General features: G+C 35.9%; 2 protein-coding genes across 7 annotated transcripts in view; both read right to left on the reverse strand.

Moving 5' to 3' along the window:
* LOC131549147 (dynein heavy chain domain-containing protein 1) overlaps positions 1–6,178 on the reverse strand; it is a 35,129-nt gene extending 28,951 nt beyond the window's left edge. For all 6 annotated transcript variants that reach the window (XM_058790998.1, XM_058790999.1, XM_058790997.1 and 3 more), the window contains exons 1-11: positions 5,882–6,178; positions 4,967–5,387; positions 4,710–4,883; positions 3,906–4,109; positions 3,693–3,803; positions 2,826–2,982; positions 2,129–2,380; positions 1,892–2,035; positions 1,079–1,154; positions 741–961; positions 359–602 (exon numbers count right to left, since the gene is read on the reverse strand). In XM_058790998.1, coding sequence (XP_058646981.1) covers positions 359–602; positions 741–961; positions 1,079–1,154; positions 1,892–2,035; positions 2,129–2,380; positions 2,826–2,982; positions 3,693–3,803; positions 3,906–4,109; positions 4,710–4,883; positions 4,967–5,331 — 1,948 coding nt within the window. In that variant the 5' untranslated portion in view covers positions 5,332–5,387; positions 5,882–6,178. The remainder of the gene's footprint in view (positions 1–358; positions 603–740; positions 962–1,078; positions 1,155–1,891; positions 2,036–2,128; positions 2,381–2,825; positions 2,983–3,692; positions 3,804–3,905; positions 4,110–4,709; positions 4,884–4,966; positions 5,388–5,881) is intronic.
* Positions 6,179–6,648: 470 nt separating this feature from the next.
* Positions 6,649–16,694, reverse strand: zgpat (zinc finger, CCCH-type with G patch domain). The gene is made up of 7 exons (XM_058792538.1): positions 16,567–16,694; positions 15,705–16,294; positions 13,483–13,616; positions 13,078–13,245; positions 11,662–11,784; positions 10,543–10,942; positions 6,649–7,252 (listed from the first exon to the last, which is right to left on the reverse strand). The coding sequence occupies exons 2-7, from the start codon at positions 16,247–16,249 to the stop codon at positions 7,114–7,116; spliced, it is 1,509 nt and encodes a 502-aa protein (XP_058648521.1). The 5' UTR covers positions 16,250–16,294; positions 16,567–16,694; the 3' UTR covers positions 6,649–7,113.
* Positions 16,695–17,221: the final 527 nt, after the last annotated feature.

Here is a 17,221-nt window from a genome sequence, read left to right on the forward strand (position 1 = left end):
CAAGGACATTGGATACATATATAGATCATTTTAATTAAATGGAACTAATGTTATTAGTTTCCAGTATTGACTAAAATATAAGTAAGCATATATTCAATCATCAAGTCCTGTGATTGCTTAACGTAGCTGCTATAACTACACCATTCATCTTTCTTCATTGACAGCCATTCAAGTAGCCGTTTTCTCATGAATGAACAGAAACGGGAAGAATACAGATCACAAATTTCAAATATACTTCAGTAGACTGCAAATTATTGACTTTTAAAAGCATGCAATTGATGTGCCTGTGATGCTGTAGAAGCTTAAATTGGTCTCTTTTTAAATTAAATTTCAATTTTAGAAACTTAAAAACACACACCTATATCCTTTTGGATGTTGGACATCACTACAGTGAACAACTTATTTGATGTGGTGAAGGATGGAAGCAAGCTGTGAACTCTGTCCATCCAAGAATGAAGTTTCTTGATCAGCTCCTCATATTTCAGGGGGGAAGATCCACGCAAGGTCTCTAGCGAGGCTGAACTCCACTGACCGGTGAACAGATGAACATCTGCCAACCAAGAGTGGCTCTCACACAACTGGTGTACCTCTGTAATGGCGACCTACACAAGAGAATCGAGGGCATCATAACCACAGTGTTTTGTGAAATAGTAATGCTACCGGACATATTCGTACTGTTCTAGGCATGGTGTTTATTTGAATCTAATGCATACAGATAGAAAAAAAAAAAGTCAGAATACCTGTGTAATCTTGTCCTGCTCATTCTGAATCTCTTGTGTTCCGACATGAACTTTCAAGTTCCACTCCAGCAGTCTCTGGGGCAGAGACTGATAATGGCTTCGCACTCTTTGTCCCTGAACTCTGAGAGAGTTCATTTTGACTGGCACTAGGGTTTTGGGTGACATATCATGCTCCTTTTGTGAGGAAACATTGCCAGGACCTGTTACTTCACAACCTTTGGCTGTAAATTTTGAAAAGAAAAAATATAAAATCTGAGAATGCTATGCTACATTTTGTGTTTGCTTAATATGAAAAAGATTGTTACTTTTTATTTAATGGTACATGCTCTGCTGGTTACCTCCAGTGAGGTCTTCAACACAACTGGTGGACAAACAGCTTTTAGAGTCACAAGACAAACTGCAGGAGTCAAGCACCTGTAGATCATATCAACAGTTTAGCACAACCTTGTGTAAAATAATTGTTTGAATGAGCACTTGTAGTGTACTGTACTTCAAATCTAAAAAGTAGTTTTTTTTTAAAAAACTGTACTTGCAGATAATATCAATTAAATCCATGTCCACTTAAGAGTACTTAAAAGGATTCACCAAAAAAATGTATATTCTGTCATCATTAATCTGTCATGGTAACCAAACATTGTTTCCCATTGACTTCCATAGTAGGGAAAAAAATACTATGCAAGTCAATGGCTACCAGCAACTGTTGCCAACATTTGTCAATATCTTCTTTTGTGTTCAACTGAAGAAAGAAATTCAAAATATTAGTACATGACATACATGTTTCAATAGAAATTAGTTCTGACTATTAGTTTACCTTAAATAATAGTACACTTTAACCATATTTCAAAGACGTATTTATGAAATTACATATTAAAATGTACTTAATGTACATCCTACTTAAGTGGGTCAAACACTTTAAAGTTCAGCTTTACAAGGTTCTTTTTTCCAAGGGAATACTTTTCAATACATACACAAATGCAGTGAAAAGTAATTATTTGTAGCAGGAGATTTGTACTAATAAACTAATAACACAAAGGTTACAGATGGAATAATAATAATGGTATGAAAAACATTTGAATGAGAAATAAATAACTCTAAAATTTGACTAATTCTTGCACTATAGCAAGACCACGATTAATCTATTCTTTTCTCACCTGCAGGACAGAATCTGCTACTGATAACAACGCTCCAAGTAAAACCTCTTGAAACAACTGCAATGGAGGAAAAACAGTAAGCTGACAATCTGCTCCAAGGATAATCTCTGTCTGGAAGAGACCACCCTGTTGCTCCCGTTCTCTCTGAAAGAGAGTTTAAAAGTCAGATCATCAAAGAGAAATCAAAGTCCAGACTACGTTTAATTCTCAAATCAGAATTAAAACATTGTCCCTCACTTTTAAAACATTGTTTAGGAATGTAGTGATCTCCCGCTTTGAGATGGTGACAAGGTTTTGAACAGTCATGCGGTCAGCTAGAGCAGCGAGGTTTCCCAGCCACTGTATGGCTTGCTCTGCCTGACTGAGCTCTTTCTGTAGGTTTCTGTGGTAGGCAAGCTGAAGGTGTAGGGATTGACTGCTCTGGTAGAGCTTTGAGTTCTCCACTTTCATTTGGAGCTCCTGATGTGCTTGGTAACTATTGTCCTTCACCTGCAATTAGATGATATTAAGAGCAGTGTATATTTCTTAACATTAAAGAGATACTTCACCCAGAAATTAGTATTCTGTGCAAAACAAAAGCAGCAAGTCTGAAGAATGTTCAAGCTTCTCTCTTGCATACACTGTGGATGGAGATCAGGGATGAATTCCAAGGACAAGAAAGGATCATTACAATAGTCCATGTGCTATATTCCAAGTCTTCTGAAGTGTGTGAGGAATGTAAATCATTATTTACTGAAAATGCTTGACAGCCATGGTAATTATTTTATTTCAATATATGGAAAAGAGCAGCTTGCACATTACGCTAAACTGTATTTGCATCACATGAAAGAAAGTATGGTTTTTGAATGACATGAGGGAGTAAATGAATTTAGAATTTTGAGTGAATTGAAATATAATACCTTACTAAGTATATATTAAGGAAATATATATTTACCTTACTAAGTATCGTGAAGCGACAATGTAGGAAACTATATAAAGAAACTTGAGCTGCCTGATTCTTTTCCATGAGTGCAGTTTGGAAATCTAACAGTGTATAAGTCCTGAAATCATCATGTGGCAGCCAGCTGACTTGCTTTATCTCCTCAATTAATCTAGAAAAAATAAAAGAAGCTTTTGAGATGAGCAAAATTTTAGGTCCTTGCACACTGAGTCCGAAATTCTCATCCGAACTTTTTGCACGTTAAAGAATATATACGACCTCACTTTGTGTTAATCACGTTTACACACACCCCCCCACACCCCCCAAATTTCGGACTCGGTGTGCAAGGACCTTAACACTCATCTTTAATTTAATTTAAGCCTGTAAAGCCTGACATATGAAACAATAGTCAGAAAAATCTATTTTTGTGAACCTTTTTGTTTTTGAATCAGGCTTTTATGGCTCATATTGTATAATACAGTGAGAAAATATTTGTTGAGGTTGATGATACTGATACGGCCAAAAAGTAATACAAAATTCTGATAGCTTGTAATGTAAATCAATGCAATCTTTATAACAGACTATTTACATAAAATGCATATAAATATCAGTTGTCACTCTATATCTTCCTGTAGTTTCAAAACATATAATGCAATGATGATTGAGAGATGACCAAATAAATGTTCCTCAAAAGCCTGATGATCATATTTGACTTTTTGAATATTAAATATTTACAACAAAAAGACGTGTATCATAACCTGATTTATAGAGTACCGTATATTAAAAGGCCTTTTACTTGCCAAAAAAGCTTGCATATTAAACAGCATACAGTAGGCTTTACAGGGTTCATTTAATTTGTAACTAAACAATTTGGAAAAAAACCTGGCGAGATGTAATAAGGCATCCCTGAATTGGGGCACTGCTATCAGCAGCTGAGATGGAAGGAATTCAATCCTGCGTTTGACAGTAGCCTTGTGTACATTCCCGTGCCACCTGGAAAAGTTGTCAAATATACAGATAGAATAACTGCTTGTATAAACATCTATATAATCAGACATTCCAAAGTTACATACATTAAGACTGAAGGTAAGTCACCTTTTGAAGGTCTTGCGCAGTAAATAGTCTCTGAAAAATGGGATGTTTCTCAGAGCTCCCCAAAGCACAGACTCTTGTTCCCACTCTTCCAGGCTCCAGAGTTCAATGCAGCAGCCATTCTGCACATGTGTTATGGTTGTGAAGGTGTTGGTGTAGTAATCTGTGCCCGCTTCACTGCTCGAGACAACTCTCAAATCATATGGTCTGATAAAAGAGCATTAGTGTTAGTCAACACGTCAACCACACATCCAATCTCATACAAAGGCAAAGGCAGGAAGTTTATTTTTCCTGAAAATGCAAGTTAAAGGGATAGTTGATGGTGAGTAAACAATAACAGAATTAGCATTTTTGGGTGAACTATTCCTTTAATATTATTGCATTGGATTAAAACTTAAAATGACAGGCCTACAATAATCTCTTACATAAATGTCTTTTCATGCTATATATTTACCAAATTTTGGATTCATTATTTTCTTATAGAACAGGTTTTGTATTTCTGATTGATCATAGGCCTCATTGATCTGAGCTCATTTATTTCAGTTTTTGAGTGAACATTGACAAAATGATCAAAAATAGGCTTTTTTACTCAAAAACTGAGGTGCATAAGCTCAGATCAATCGGTTCCAAAAAGAAATACAAAACCTGTTCTAACTGTAAGAAAACATGTTGACAAAAAGATTGAATTAAATATTTAGTGATAATAAAGCAAATTGAGACATCTACAAACAATTATTAAAATGTTCGCCATTTCTGACCAGGAAAACCAAATTAGGTAAAGGATTTTCAATAAAAAATGACTGGCACCTGTAAGGACCATCTTCAGAGGTCTTCAAATAATAAAACTCATGTTCCCCCAGATGTTTTTTCCCGGCTAACATCTCAACTACCTCTGTTCCAGCGAGTGGTTTGAATTTGGGTTTTCTTTTTTGCTTGGTTTTAGTCTTTTCCTTTGGGACTGCAGGCTTCTCATGTTCAACACTTCAAAACACAGACAAACTATTTACAATCTTCAGAGCAAAGCAAAGTGGATGAATGGAATAAGCTGGCAATGCTCAACTTACTTGAATTTTCCGACACTTGAGGGCTTAATCGCTCTGATATGCGTCACAAAACTTGCTCCTTCATTCCACAATGTCTCTCTGACTGGTAGTTTAGTGCTCACCTGCAATGATACCAACTGAGGTAGTTTAAGAAAAGACATATCATATTGTGGTGGAGACGATGGAGGGCTGAGGGCACGAAAAGGTGAGGGTTCACACTTAAATGCTGGTGTCGCAGTGTGAGATTTACGAAATAGCAGTCGAGGCTGAGAAGCTTCATGTTCAAGACTGCAATCTGAGCAGTAAAGCTTGTTTCTTCTCTTGCTTTGGGTGTTGGTGGCTTCTGAGAAGCCATTTCCTTGAGGTTCTTTCTTGGGTGATAACATGGTTAAAGTCAGTTTGGGATATCACCGACTGCACTGTAAGGCTTCAAACCCATCTTCTGAAAAGAAGAAAGAAAAAAAAAACACATCCAATGTCCCATGCTGTCCTGGAAACGTGAATCAAAAAGCAGTAGGCCTATTTGTCAAGATATTGAGCACAAATTTAGGTTAAGACCACTTAATACTGCATTACTACAAACAAAACAGCATTTGCATGTCTAGCATTACTATTTATAGGCCTACAGTAAGTTACCTTTTATTAGAGAAAACTAATATTGTCTAGTCAAGCCCAACAGCTCACAGGAGCACATTAATTTAACCTAAAAGTACACGTATAAGTACACTTGCATTAATATAACGTTAAATGTTATATTGTCATTTTCAATATTTATGCTCTATAGTAGTCGCAGAACTAGAAAAGATAGCAAAGTTTGTTGACGGGTCAAACAAAAACACAACAAATACGATGCTGTTTTGCTAGATGTGTGAAAAAAATAAGCGATTAACTATTTTAATGAGTACATATAAAGCGACTTGTGTAAATTTGTCCTACCTGGAATAAATCTCAACGCTTCTGTTTGCGCGCTTTCTGTTGCCATGGGAACAGTAGCAACTCGTTCAAACTATCACAACAGAAATCTTACATGGAAAATTTCATGTAATAATATGGCAAGAAAATTAATAATAGGAAAAGGCCCCATTTAAAGGGAGCTTCGAGTCAAAGGGGACAAAACATAACGTGCCAAGAAATGCATCAACATAACAGAAATGCCAAATATTAATCAAAGAGGCTCTTAATAAATATTATATTTAAGATTTTGACAAGAAAGTCAAAAGCCTCACTGTAAGATAGTCTACTAGTTGCAGGTCCTTATGGGGGAAAACATCAGCCTATGGAGTCTGCTGCTCTCAGGGTTATTATTATTAGTTAACTAACTTAAACTGAAATTAAAATTAAAACCATTAAAAAGTTACCTGAAATAAATATAAAATTTAATTTATATAAAAAAATATTTCAGCTAACCTGATGTATACATAACAATGCATAAATAAATTATACAAAAACTACTAAAAGTGTCAAAAGATTACTAAAATTTTGAACAAAATTTAAAATGAAAACAGAAAATATAAAAATAAAAGCTAATTCAAAATAATAATAAAAAATATAATAGTATTTCAAAGATACTAAAATAACTCTCGCTGCCGCTGGTCTTAGTTAAATTGGGTTTAAGTTGGTTTCCTAGCTTTGCTAATTTGGTTAAGCACCCCAAACTCCATTAAAACCAGCAAGGAGAAAAACTACACTTTTTTTTTTTTTTGGTGTTTGAGCAGTTTCAGAACGGTTTTCTCTGTGCTGTCCCATTTATTAAAATGCATTATCAACCAACATGCTGCAGATTAAGATTAACAATGATGGACTGTCCTTTTTTTCTACTCTTTTTCTCCTATTTTCCAGAAAATTGACTTCTCAGGAAACGTATACTATATACTAAACACATTGTTTTATAAATTTATTGCAAGTAATGTCTCACACTGTCTTTGTGTGTCTAAATGGACTGGATCATTAAAAGAAACATTTAAAGGAATTGAGTTTAAATATCAGATGCCATTCTTTATGTCACAGAGTGAGATTCTGATGGGCTATAAACAAATAAAAATGCATTTCACACATTCATTATCGTATAGACATGTTTATAAAGTTTTGATATAACCGATAGATGTATTAATGTTTATACACACTAAACAAAATCCCAAATAACAGCATAAAAACAAAAAGTAGATTTGTCAGAATTCAGTCATTTTCTTATGCGTGTCTGCTTTCTTCTGCTCTCTCTGAATGGTCTGTTCCTGAGCCTTCAGCTGCTCCAGCAACTTGCGGGAAGCAGTGAGCTTCTCCTCGATTCGACTGACCACTGTCGCATCCCTGAGGACAGAGAGAAAGCAAAGAAAAACAAACTTAGAAACAGAAAAACAATTTGAGTGCTGGAGAGAAAGAAACCACTATTCAGTTAAAGGTGCAACAGGTGATTGTCTTCAGAAACATTTTTAGTTATGCTGGTTGAACGTCTCCTCGCATCCCAATAGCAATCATTAAGTTAAGTGGTCTAAATGTATTTATATATTCTGTGGAAGGCATAGGACCAAGAAAAGTTCGTCCAATCAAAACGCTCGGTCCGAGTGTTTTAACTGACTTTCCTACCTGCCTGTCAACGTATGTATTTGCATACCTCCCCGGTTAGGTTACTATTTAAATTTACATCTCGTACACTTTAATGCCCTTTGTATGGAACATATACGCTCGCTTCGAACTGGAATTTGGAACCGCTGATGTAGCCTATTGTAGTAATGTTATCTCTGCTATTCTAATCTATGAGCGTATATGTATTCAGGGGGCGTGGCTTTAGACGGCGATTGCAGGGAGGGTGGGACGTTCGCTTTCAGTGCTATCAGGCTAAAGTTAGCATTTTCCAAGATCTCCTACTGCACCTTAAGGTTTTTCAGTCGCCAAATTGACAGCACTAATTTCGAAACAGCACTGCTGCAACAAAACTACTCATTGTTATTTTTGTATAACTGTATTGCACAAGCAGATTTATGTCAGAGCAAACGGGTAATAATGAAAAGTGCTCTCCAACTGTACATCTTTTTTGCACAAGCAGCTTTATAAGATAAAACGGTGCTGATATTCATACATGTATGAATATCTTCAAAAGTCTGTTTCATCCAGTAGATTTGTTTAGACAGTTAATTTAAATGGATACATTTAAAAAAAACATAAAAAATTGGTCTTAAAAAAGCTGCTGGTTCATATAATTAATTTGTTCGAACAAATATTTTTAATTGTTGGAAGTTTTGATAAGTCAAGTTTGATAAATCAGTTTGTTCATACAACTCATTTAAATAGTTTAAATTAAAAAACGAGTCATCAAAAAGTTTGATTCATCTAACCAATTTGATTGGACAACTAATTTAAATTGTTTCATTTCAAAAATGATTTGTCAAAGGGTCTGATTCATCCAAGAAGTTTGTTCAGACTGTTCATTTAAAGGGTTAGTTCACCCAAAAATTAAAATGAGTCCATGTTTTACTCACCCTCAAGGTATCCTAGGTGTATATGACTATCTTCTTTCAGATGAATCCAATAGGAGTAATGTTCAAAATTGTCCTGGCTCTTTCAAGCTCTATAATGACATGGGCGGGTGGGAGTGTTCAACAGTGCATATGTAGTCAAATAAAGCGCACGCATTCATATTAAAACGCACATCACACGGTTCCGGGGCGTGAATAAAAGCCTCCTGTAGCGAATCAATGCATTTTTGTAAAAAAACAAAAACAAAAAACAAATCCATATTTAAAACAATATAAACAGTTTTGTGTAACTTCCGCTATCTGTCGAACGCGCGTTCACGAGAGACTGCCTTTCCGGCTGATAACGTAGGACACCGGCGCAGTGCATGCGCGTACGAGTCTTGCAAAAACCAACGTTTGTTTATAGGAGCAAAGGAAGCAAAGTTTCCTTACTTTACCAAAGGAAAACCAGTCTCCTCTTGGCTTATATCGAAATCCTCCGTCATTTTTCTTTACAAATCCTCGTTTTGTGCTTCTAATTCGTGATAGAGATGTAACGGTATGATCACAGTTGTGCTGGAAATATTCAAAAAGTACTGACACAAATAATTTCACAAAGTTTTGTATTTAAAATCAACAAACAATACATAAAATTACCTTTTGTATGCATAAACACTAAAACAATAATATTACCAATGATGTCTGGATTTTAAATGACAACATGACTGACAACAGTTTATCTTATAGCATGTATAAAATGTTCAAATAAAGCTTTGAAAGAGTTTCATAAAATGGTAAACCTCACATTTCAGCCCATCAATAAAAGGGTTAAGTTAAAATGATAATTGATTAATAAATTATCTGCTTCATGTGTAGAATCTACATAAATTGTTTTTCATAAACATGTCAAAATTTACGGCAGGGCATGCAAATTCAGTCCATTTTTTGTCCAGACAGAAACTACACAGGCTGAATGTGAATGTAAGTCTCTGTAAAGCAAGTGGCGCTGATGGAGCAGCAGAATTACAGCTGTTTCCTGTAACCTCCGTGAACAAAGCAGCATTGCGATTAAAACACTACTTTATTAGGTATTACATGGAGCGAAGACGAAAACAAAATGCCATCGAATCGTTTCTGAAGACAGTCAGAACCTTCAGAGGTAGATTCATATAATTCATTCATTCATATATTCATTTGTATAATTCTATTAGCACTCTTTTAAAACCTCACAGCTTTTCTGCCATGTTTTCACATAAAACGAATCTACTCTGCTGCTGTGCGCACATGACACTGTTACTGAAAACTGCTATATGCTGGACAATTTATTTATCCTCAGTTGTTCAAATCGCAGTAATCTAATACGGATTTAATGATAATTAAAATATGAAACGGTAATACTAACCGTGCGGAATTATATCATGATTTATCATCAAACTGGTAATCGTTTCATCCCTAATTCAAGACCAGTATTTTGTTTTGTTCTCTCTCCGCGTTAGTCACTAATCACGCAACAACGACGTCCTACGTCATCCGCCGGAAGGGCTCCTGCTTATGACAGTTAGATGAAGTGAGAGATATGTTTATCACGTTTGAAATATGGATATTTTTCTTACAAAAACGCATGGATTCGATACAGGTGGCCTTTATTCATCACCCGGAGCCATTTATGGATTCGCGCACTTTATTTTACGTGTGTTGGACTGTGTAACAGAAACACCCGCTGACTGCAATGATAGAGCTTAGAAGAGTCAGAACAATTTTTAATATAACTCCGATTGGATTAGTCTAAAAGAAGAAAGTCATATACACCTAGGATGGCTTGAGGGTGTGTAAATAACAGGATAATTTTCATTTTTGGGTGAACTTACCCTTTAAATTGTTTAAATTCACAAATAAGCCTTCAAAAAGTCTGATTTGTCCAATTGGTTTGTTCGGACTAAATTGTTTAAACTAAATGAATTGTTCAACTGAAATGAGCTTTTTCCATATGTCCCCAAACAGTATAAAATTTTCAAAAGAGCAGATGGTAATTTAATTACTTAAGTAGCTTCTGCAACACTGGTAAGGGTAATATCAAGAAAGATATTATTGATAAGGAAAAGAGAAGAAAACTGGCCAGGTGCAAAGAAAGTGAGTAAAGTATACCTTCCATTTCGTCTACTGAGAGACTTTGTGAGTTGCTGAATCTCTCTCTCCACTTGAGCTACTTTCTCTGTAGCCTGGAACAGACGAACGTTCAGGGAACGTTTGGTGCTCTTTCCAGCTCTGTAGGCCTCTGCACCAGTGACTGATGAGCTTGATGAATGAGACGCAGACTGAGCTCTATCACCAAGCTTAGAGTTCAGGAAATCAAAAACATTGCAGCGTGTTGATGTGGCGGCTTTCCTCTTTTTAGCCTTCGGTTTACGAGAGGCTGGTTTATCCTTAGCGACAGCGGCTGCAGTCTTTCTCTGCGTGAGCTCAGCACATATGTCCAATGAGCTGCCTTTCGAAAGAACCACTGCCTGAACCGGCTCTACTCGACCAGAGAGGGTCTTCCCCAAACCTATGCATACACAGAAACACTTGTTAAAACATATGCACAAGATATCAATAAGTGGTCATATGATATGGATATTTTGATAGACAACAGCCGATATAAAGCCTACACACACACACACACACACACACACACACACACACACACACACACACATTTGTTCAAATAAAGACAAGGTAGTGCAAATTTTACATACAACACACAGTGAATGACATATATAGCGTAGATATGCAGCATCATTTAAAATCAATGATCTGAAGTTTGTCTCAGTTGACAGCCCAACACTTATGTCAGCATTCAACTGCACAATCTGACCTTTAAACCCAGAGCACATTCGTTTTTATGCATTCTACAAATCCATTATGGATTTGACAAAGTTTGCAAGATTAATTAAATTAATTTTTTTTTTTAGATATTTAAGTATTATGAAAGCATTATAATATTACAGCATTTGCCTTACAGTTACACATAATAGAAAATCTAATGTTATAATACTTTGTGTTTGAGAGTTGTGTGTAATAATTTACTTGTCAGAACTGTTAAACAGAGACAATAAACTAATGAAAAAGCAAAACAAGAACTCTGTGTGCTCAGTCGCCTATGTGCTGATAAAATAAAAGTCCCACTTCCACCATAATCAACCAATGCCAATAATTAAAAAGATACCAAATATAGGCCTAATGCAAACATCTGTTCTAATAGTTTTGAGACTAATGTTCACCTACCTTTACCAAGCTCATAACCCATTTTCAGCAAGAGCTTGGAGCCAATGCCACGCGTGTGAGCCTCCCAACCACAAAACTCTGCGCTGTTTACCTGGGCCACATCCTCCTCCCTTGATGCGAATACTGTAATGAGATACAAAGTCAGCTTGATTTCAGCAGTACCCTGTAAATGTGTTGAAGAGCTCTAAACCTTTGCATCTGTATTTGTGTATGGCCACACTGGCCAGTGAATTCCAGCAACCTGCACAACTGCTCTACACTGCAGGTAGGCATGTTAACGTGGGATTAATTCATTTGACCTACGAACTGAGCTGATATTTTAAAGATTATTCTGCAGAAGGTATATGTTGCTTTACTGAAAACAGGTAACAAGCACAATGACATTCAGTTCATTTTAATCGGATCATATATTCAGTCCACATTTAAAAATGGAACAAAAAAAAAAAGAAACATTTTCCATAAAGAAATGCATATTTTAGTCTCCATGTTTAATTTTTAACAATAAGAACATTCCCCTTTACTATGGTGTGTCTGGATGTTTAACTTTCGAGATTTTTTTTTTTTTAATTCTCATTTTTCTCAATGGAGATTCTCAATACTGTAATAATTTTTAACTGTATTTTTTTACTTATACAATAAACACCACCATTCAAAAATTTGGAATCAGTATGATTTTTGTTTTTGAAAGGAATTTTTGTAAGCAAGGATGCATTCAAAAAGCAACAGTTAAGACATTTATAATGTTACAAAAGATTTCTATTTCAAACAAATGCTGTTCTTTTGAACTTTCTTTTCATCAGAAAAAATCCTGAAATAAAAATGTATCACAATTTCTATAAAAAATATTATACAAAAAAAAATCTTGCGCACCAAATCAGCATATTAGAATGATTTCTAAAGAATCATGTGACACTGAAGACTGGAAAAATGGCTGCTGAAAATTCACGAAAATAAATTACATTTGAAGATATATTAAAATAATATTTTAAATTGTAATAATATTTCACAATATTACTGTTTTTAATAAATAAATGCCAAAAAAAGAGCCGTGGAATTTTGGTTAGTTTACGAGACTTTCTTCAAACACACAAAAAATTCCCCCAAATTTTTAATGGTATATAATGGAATACTGTTTTATGTATTACAGTAATGAGAATTGATTGGAATGGGCTTAACTGCAAATGAAAATAATGAAAATTATATTTTAAATAGTATTTTATTTCAGAAAATATTCTGAAGGTTTTAAAAATATGCTGTTTTTTCTCTCTGTTTTTTTCTTTTCTCTCGATTACTAAAGAATATAAATGGGTCTTTTAAAAGATTGACCCAGATATATTTTCCTCAGACTACAGTACTGTACTGTAGTTCCTCAGACACTCCAGTATTCCAGAGGATGTTGTAATTATGCTTCAGCACCTTTAGCATAGGCGGCATCACAATGGTCTGTATCATCCTCAGAGTCTGATGAGGAAGAGGAGGAACCATCATCTTGACGAAGAGGAGGAATGATCCCATCAGCCTCCAGCACAGCCTCCTTCAACAGCAGCGAGTCAAATTTCACTGTGTACAAGCCACCTTCAATCTCTGGAAAAAGAGAAGCACAATGTCTCATGCACACCTATAATATATTGCTCTGTTTTACCTGATCGAGTGCACGTACTGTTGTGTTTTTGTACAGACTATGTTTGAAGCTGCCACTATATCCCATTAAATTTCCCCTTGGGGATCAATAAGGAATCTCTCTCTGTCACAAATGATACCATGTAGCAATCTCGGTTCATCCTTTCTGTTAATTGCAGTGAAAGAACTTAGAAATTGTACCTGATATTCTGGCCGGGTACCAGATGCCATCTTCATGCTTGGCCAAACACGCAGAGCCCGACTCCATGTTACTGATGTCAGCCTCCAGGAAGTCCCTGAGCTCTGATACACACACCACCTCACCATGGGAGTACCTGAAAAACACACACATCAGTCAACAAAACAGCCACATAAAACAAAAATGCCACTATAGACCACCACTACCCAGGAAAAAAAATTATAATTATGATAATTACATACATACATACACACACACACACACACATATATATATATATATATATAAACTTGAAAATATAGTTTTATGATAAAACTATAGTTATAATAATAGATTTTATATACAAGTTATTTAAACAATAGATAAGATGCTCATAAAATTACTTTTTACATTGACAATATCATTAAAAAGTTTGAAAATAATACTTAAGTATTTTATGCATGTACAGGTGCTGGTCATATAATTAGAATATCATCAAAAAGTTGATTTATTTCACTAATTCCATTCAAAAAGTGAAACTTGTATATTATATTCATTCATTACACACAGACTGATATATTTCAAATGTTTATTTCTTTTAATTCTGATGATTAGAGCTTACAGCTCATGAAAGTCAAAAATCAGTATCTCAAAATATTAGAATATTTACATTTGAGTTTGAATAAATGACCATCCCTACAGTATAAATTCTGGGTATCTCTTGTTCTTTGAAACCACAATAATGGGGAAGACTGCTGACTTGGCAATGATCCAGAAGACGAACATTGACACCTCCACAAAGAGGGTAAGTCACAGAAGGTCATTACTGAAAGGTGTGGCTGTTTACAGAGTGCTGTATCAAAGCATATTAAATGCAAAGTTGACTGGAAGGAAGAATTTGGGTAGGAAAAGGTGCACAAGCAACAGGGATGACCGCAAGCTTGAGAATACAGTCAAGCAAAGCCGATTCAAACACTTGGGAGAGCTTCACAAGGAGAGAACTGAAGCTGGAGTCACCACGCCAGACGCCTTCAGGAAAAGGGCTACCAAGCCACTTCTGAACCAGAGACAACGCCAGAAGCATCTTAACTGGGCTGTGGAGAAAAGAACTGGACTGTTGCTCAGTGGTCCAAAGTCCTCTTTTCAGATGAAAGTAAATTTTACATTTCATTTGGAAATCAAGGTCCCAGAGTCTGAAGGAAGAGTGAGAGGCACAGAATCCATGTTGCTTGAAGTCCAGTGTGAAGTTTCCACAGTCAGTGATGATTTGGGCTGCCATGTCATCTGCTGGTGTTGGTCCACTGTGTTTTCTGAAGTCCATAGTCAACGCAGCCATCTACCAGGAAATTTTAGAGCACTTCATGCTTCCTTCTGTTGACAAGCTTTATGGAGATGCTGATTTCATTTTCCAGCAGGACTTGGCACCTGCTCACACTGCCAAAGGTACCAAAAGCTGGTTCAATGACCATAGTGTTACTGTGCTTGATTGGCCAGCAAACTCGCTTGACCTGAACCCCATAGAGAATCTATGGGGTATTGTCAAGAGGAAGATGAGAGACACCAGACCCAACAATGCAGATGAGCTGAAGGCCACTATCGGAGCAACCTGGGCTCTCATAACACCTGAGCAGTGCCACAGACTGATCGACTCCATGCCACGCCGCATTGCTGCAGTAATTCAGGCAAAAGGAGCCCCAACTAAGTATTGAGTGCTGTACATGCTCATACTTTTCATTTTCATACTTTTCAGTTGGCCAAAATTTCTAAAAATCCTTTCTTTGTATTGGTCTTAAGTAATATTCTAATATTTTGAGATACTGATTTTTGACTTTCATGAGCTGTAAGCTCTAATCATCAAAATTAAAAGAAATAAACATTTGAAATATATCAGTCTGTGTGTAATGAATGAATATAATATACAAGTTTCACGTTTTGATGATATTCTAATTATATGACCAGCACCTGTATAAAATATTTATTTACCTTAATAAATATGTACAATATTTATTAAGCAATAAATGTTACCTTGAAAATATGCAACTTTTATGAAAATAATGATTAAGATGTGTGCACTCACATGTATTAAAGGCGTAAGAAAAAAACGACTTTTGTTGAAAATGGTATAAAAGTCTTTCAAATTTGTATTCTTTAATGTTTTCTTTTTTTGTAAAAATTATAATATCTGGCAGTCAAAAAATGTCGGGAAAAAAACCAAAAAAAAACCTGAAGACGTAAAAGACAGCACCTGCAGTTGTCCATGAAGCGGCATTTGTCCTCAAGGTAGAAGCCACAGGGTTTCATGCATTTGTTTGTGGGATGAAGGTAAAGCACCCGGACTCGAGCCTCTTCTCCTTCTGGCTCTTCAGGGCAGACCACCATGGCGTTATGGTACTCTAGGGTTCCCCATGAGGTACGGTAAGGAGCACATACCTTAGTTCCACTTATATCCACCTCTTCCTCCTCATCCGGTTCAGTGTTTTGTTTCACCTCAGCAGAGTCCTCTGACAGTTCAGAATAGAAAGCAGCAAACTCATCCCCTAAAGCCGTTTCTTGAGTAACAGATGTGGCATTTTGGTTTGTCGAAGGCTCCTCCAAAGAGGCCAGCAACTGGCTTTTTTTGACAGACACCAGGCTGGACTCTGTGAGCTCAATGAGCTGCTGCAGGTCCTCCTTTAGCTTCAGGAGGTCAGCCTGCTCTGCTGAGCCCAAACCAGCAGATAACGCCACCTCCACCTGCTGAAGCTGAGCGCTGTAGGTCTTGATGGCTTCTTCCAGACTGCTTTCATCCATAGTGAGGATCAGGTACTTACATGACAGGAGCTCACTGAGATGAAACTAAAGGAACAGAGCAGACAAAGAACGGTCCCGCTATATTATGCAGTATAGTTTTCACATATTTCAGAATCAACACCTTTTTAAAATATATTTAATGTTCTTTGGGATGAGGGTTATGTAGAGACTATGCAGTGATACGGTTAGCTTTTAAGCTAACGTTACAGACAGCCTAAAGTTAGCACTTTCTGGATAGTGTCCTGCTGTCTTAATTCAGATACATGGTTTTAAGTTTGTACCCGACTAAAATGACTTAAAACATTTTAATTACTTACATTTTAAATTTGCCGTTGGTCGTGGCATTGTTTTGTTTCTGTGGACAGAGACGGTCAGAATTTCTTTCGCTGCACCTCATTGGGAGTCGCTCAACTTTGACCTCACTGACGTCATCGATCAGCTCTCGCTTCCTACATCCGATTTCAGTGAATAAATTATATAAAAAGATGATAGATCTCTGGAAACCAAATTTCTTACGTTTAAATAAACTCAAATTATACATAAACCGTTTGGAACGAACAAAACTGAAAATGCTGCTGTTTCAAAAACACCGAAATGTATTTTATTTTTAGCAGCTATGGTGTGTTAATAATGTAACACCTCCTGTTTTTGTGTTATTAAATAAAAACAAGAGCATGAATTTAACTTTGTATTCAGTATTTTGTATTGAATTCCGACTATACAAGTAGATTTTGTGCTAAATTAAAAATTTTAAAAAGCTCATTCCTAGAGTCCATCTATATTTAAAATAGTTGTTGTACTGTTAAAGCAATATATCAGTTAACCCATTTTATTTGTCTTTAACTTATTGCTTGTACATTTCAATTTATTCATTTTATAAATATTTTACTGTTAGTAATATATTTGCAGGAAAACAAAATTGCTAACTAGAAGCCTATATTGTTTTTGGGAAATAACATTGGATGTCCAATC

The sequence above is a fragment of the Onychostoma macrolepis genome, chromosome 11, assembly GCF_012432095.1.
Source record: "Onychostoma macrolepis isolate SWU-2019 chromosome 11, ASM1243209v1, whole genome shotgun sequence".
In the NCBI taxonomy this organism is placed as follows: Eukaryota; Metazoa; Chordata; class Actinopteri; order Cypriniformes; family Cyprinidae; genus Onychostoma; species Onychostoma macrolepis.

Bases quoted from the DNA above. Each gene is read 5' to 3' on its own strand.
- zgpat (XM_058792538.1), bottom strand. From the start codon at position 16,249: ATGGATGAAAGCAGTCTGGAAGAAGCCATCAAGACCTACAGCGCTCAG. The intron at 11,785-13,077 runs GTGCTGAAGCAT...ATCTCATTACAG, and splicing joins TGATGCCGCCTATGCTAAAG to TATTCGCATCAAGGGAGGAG. The intron at 7,253-10,542 runs GTATACTTTACT...CTCTGTCCTCAG, and splicing joins CTCAGTAGACGAAATGGAAG to GGATGCGACAGTGGTCAGTC.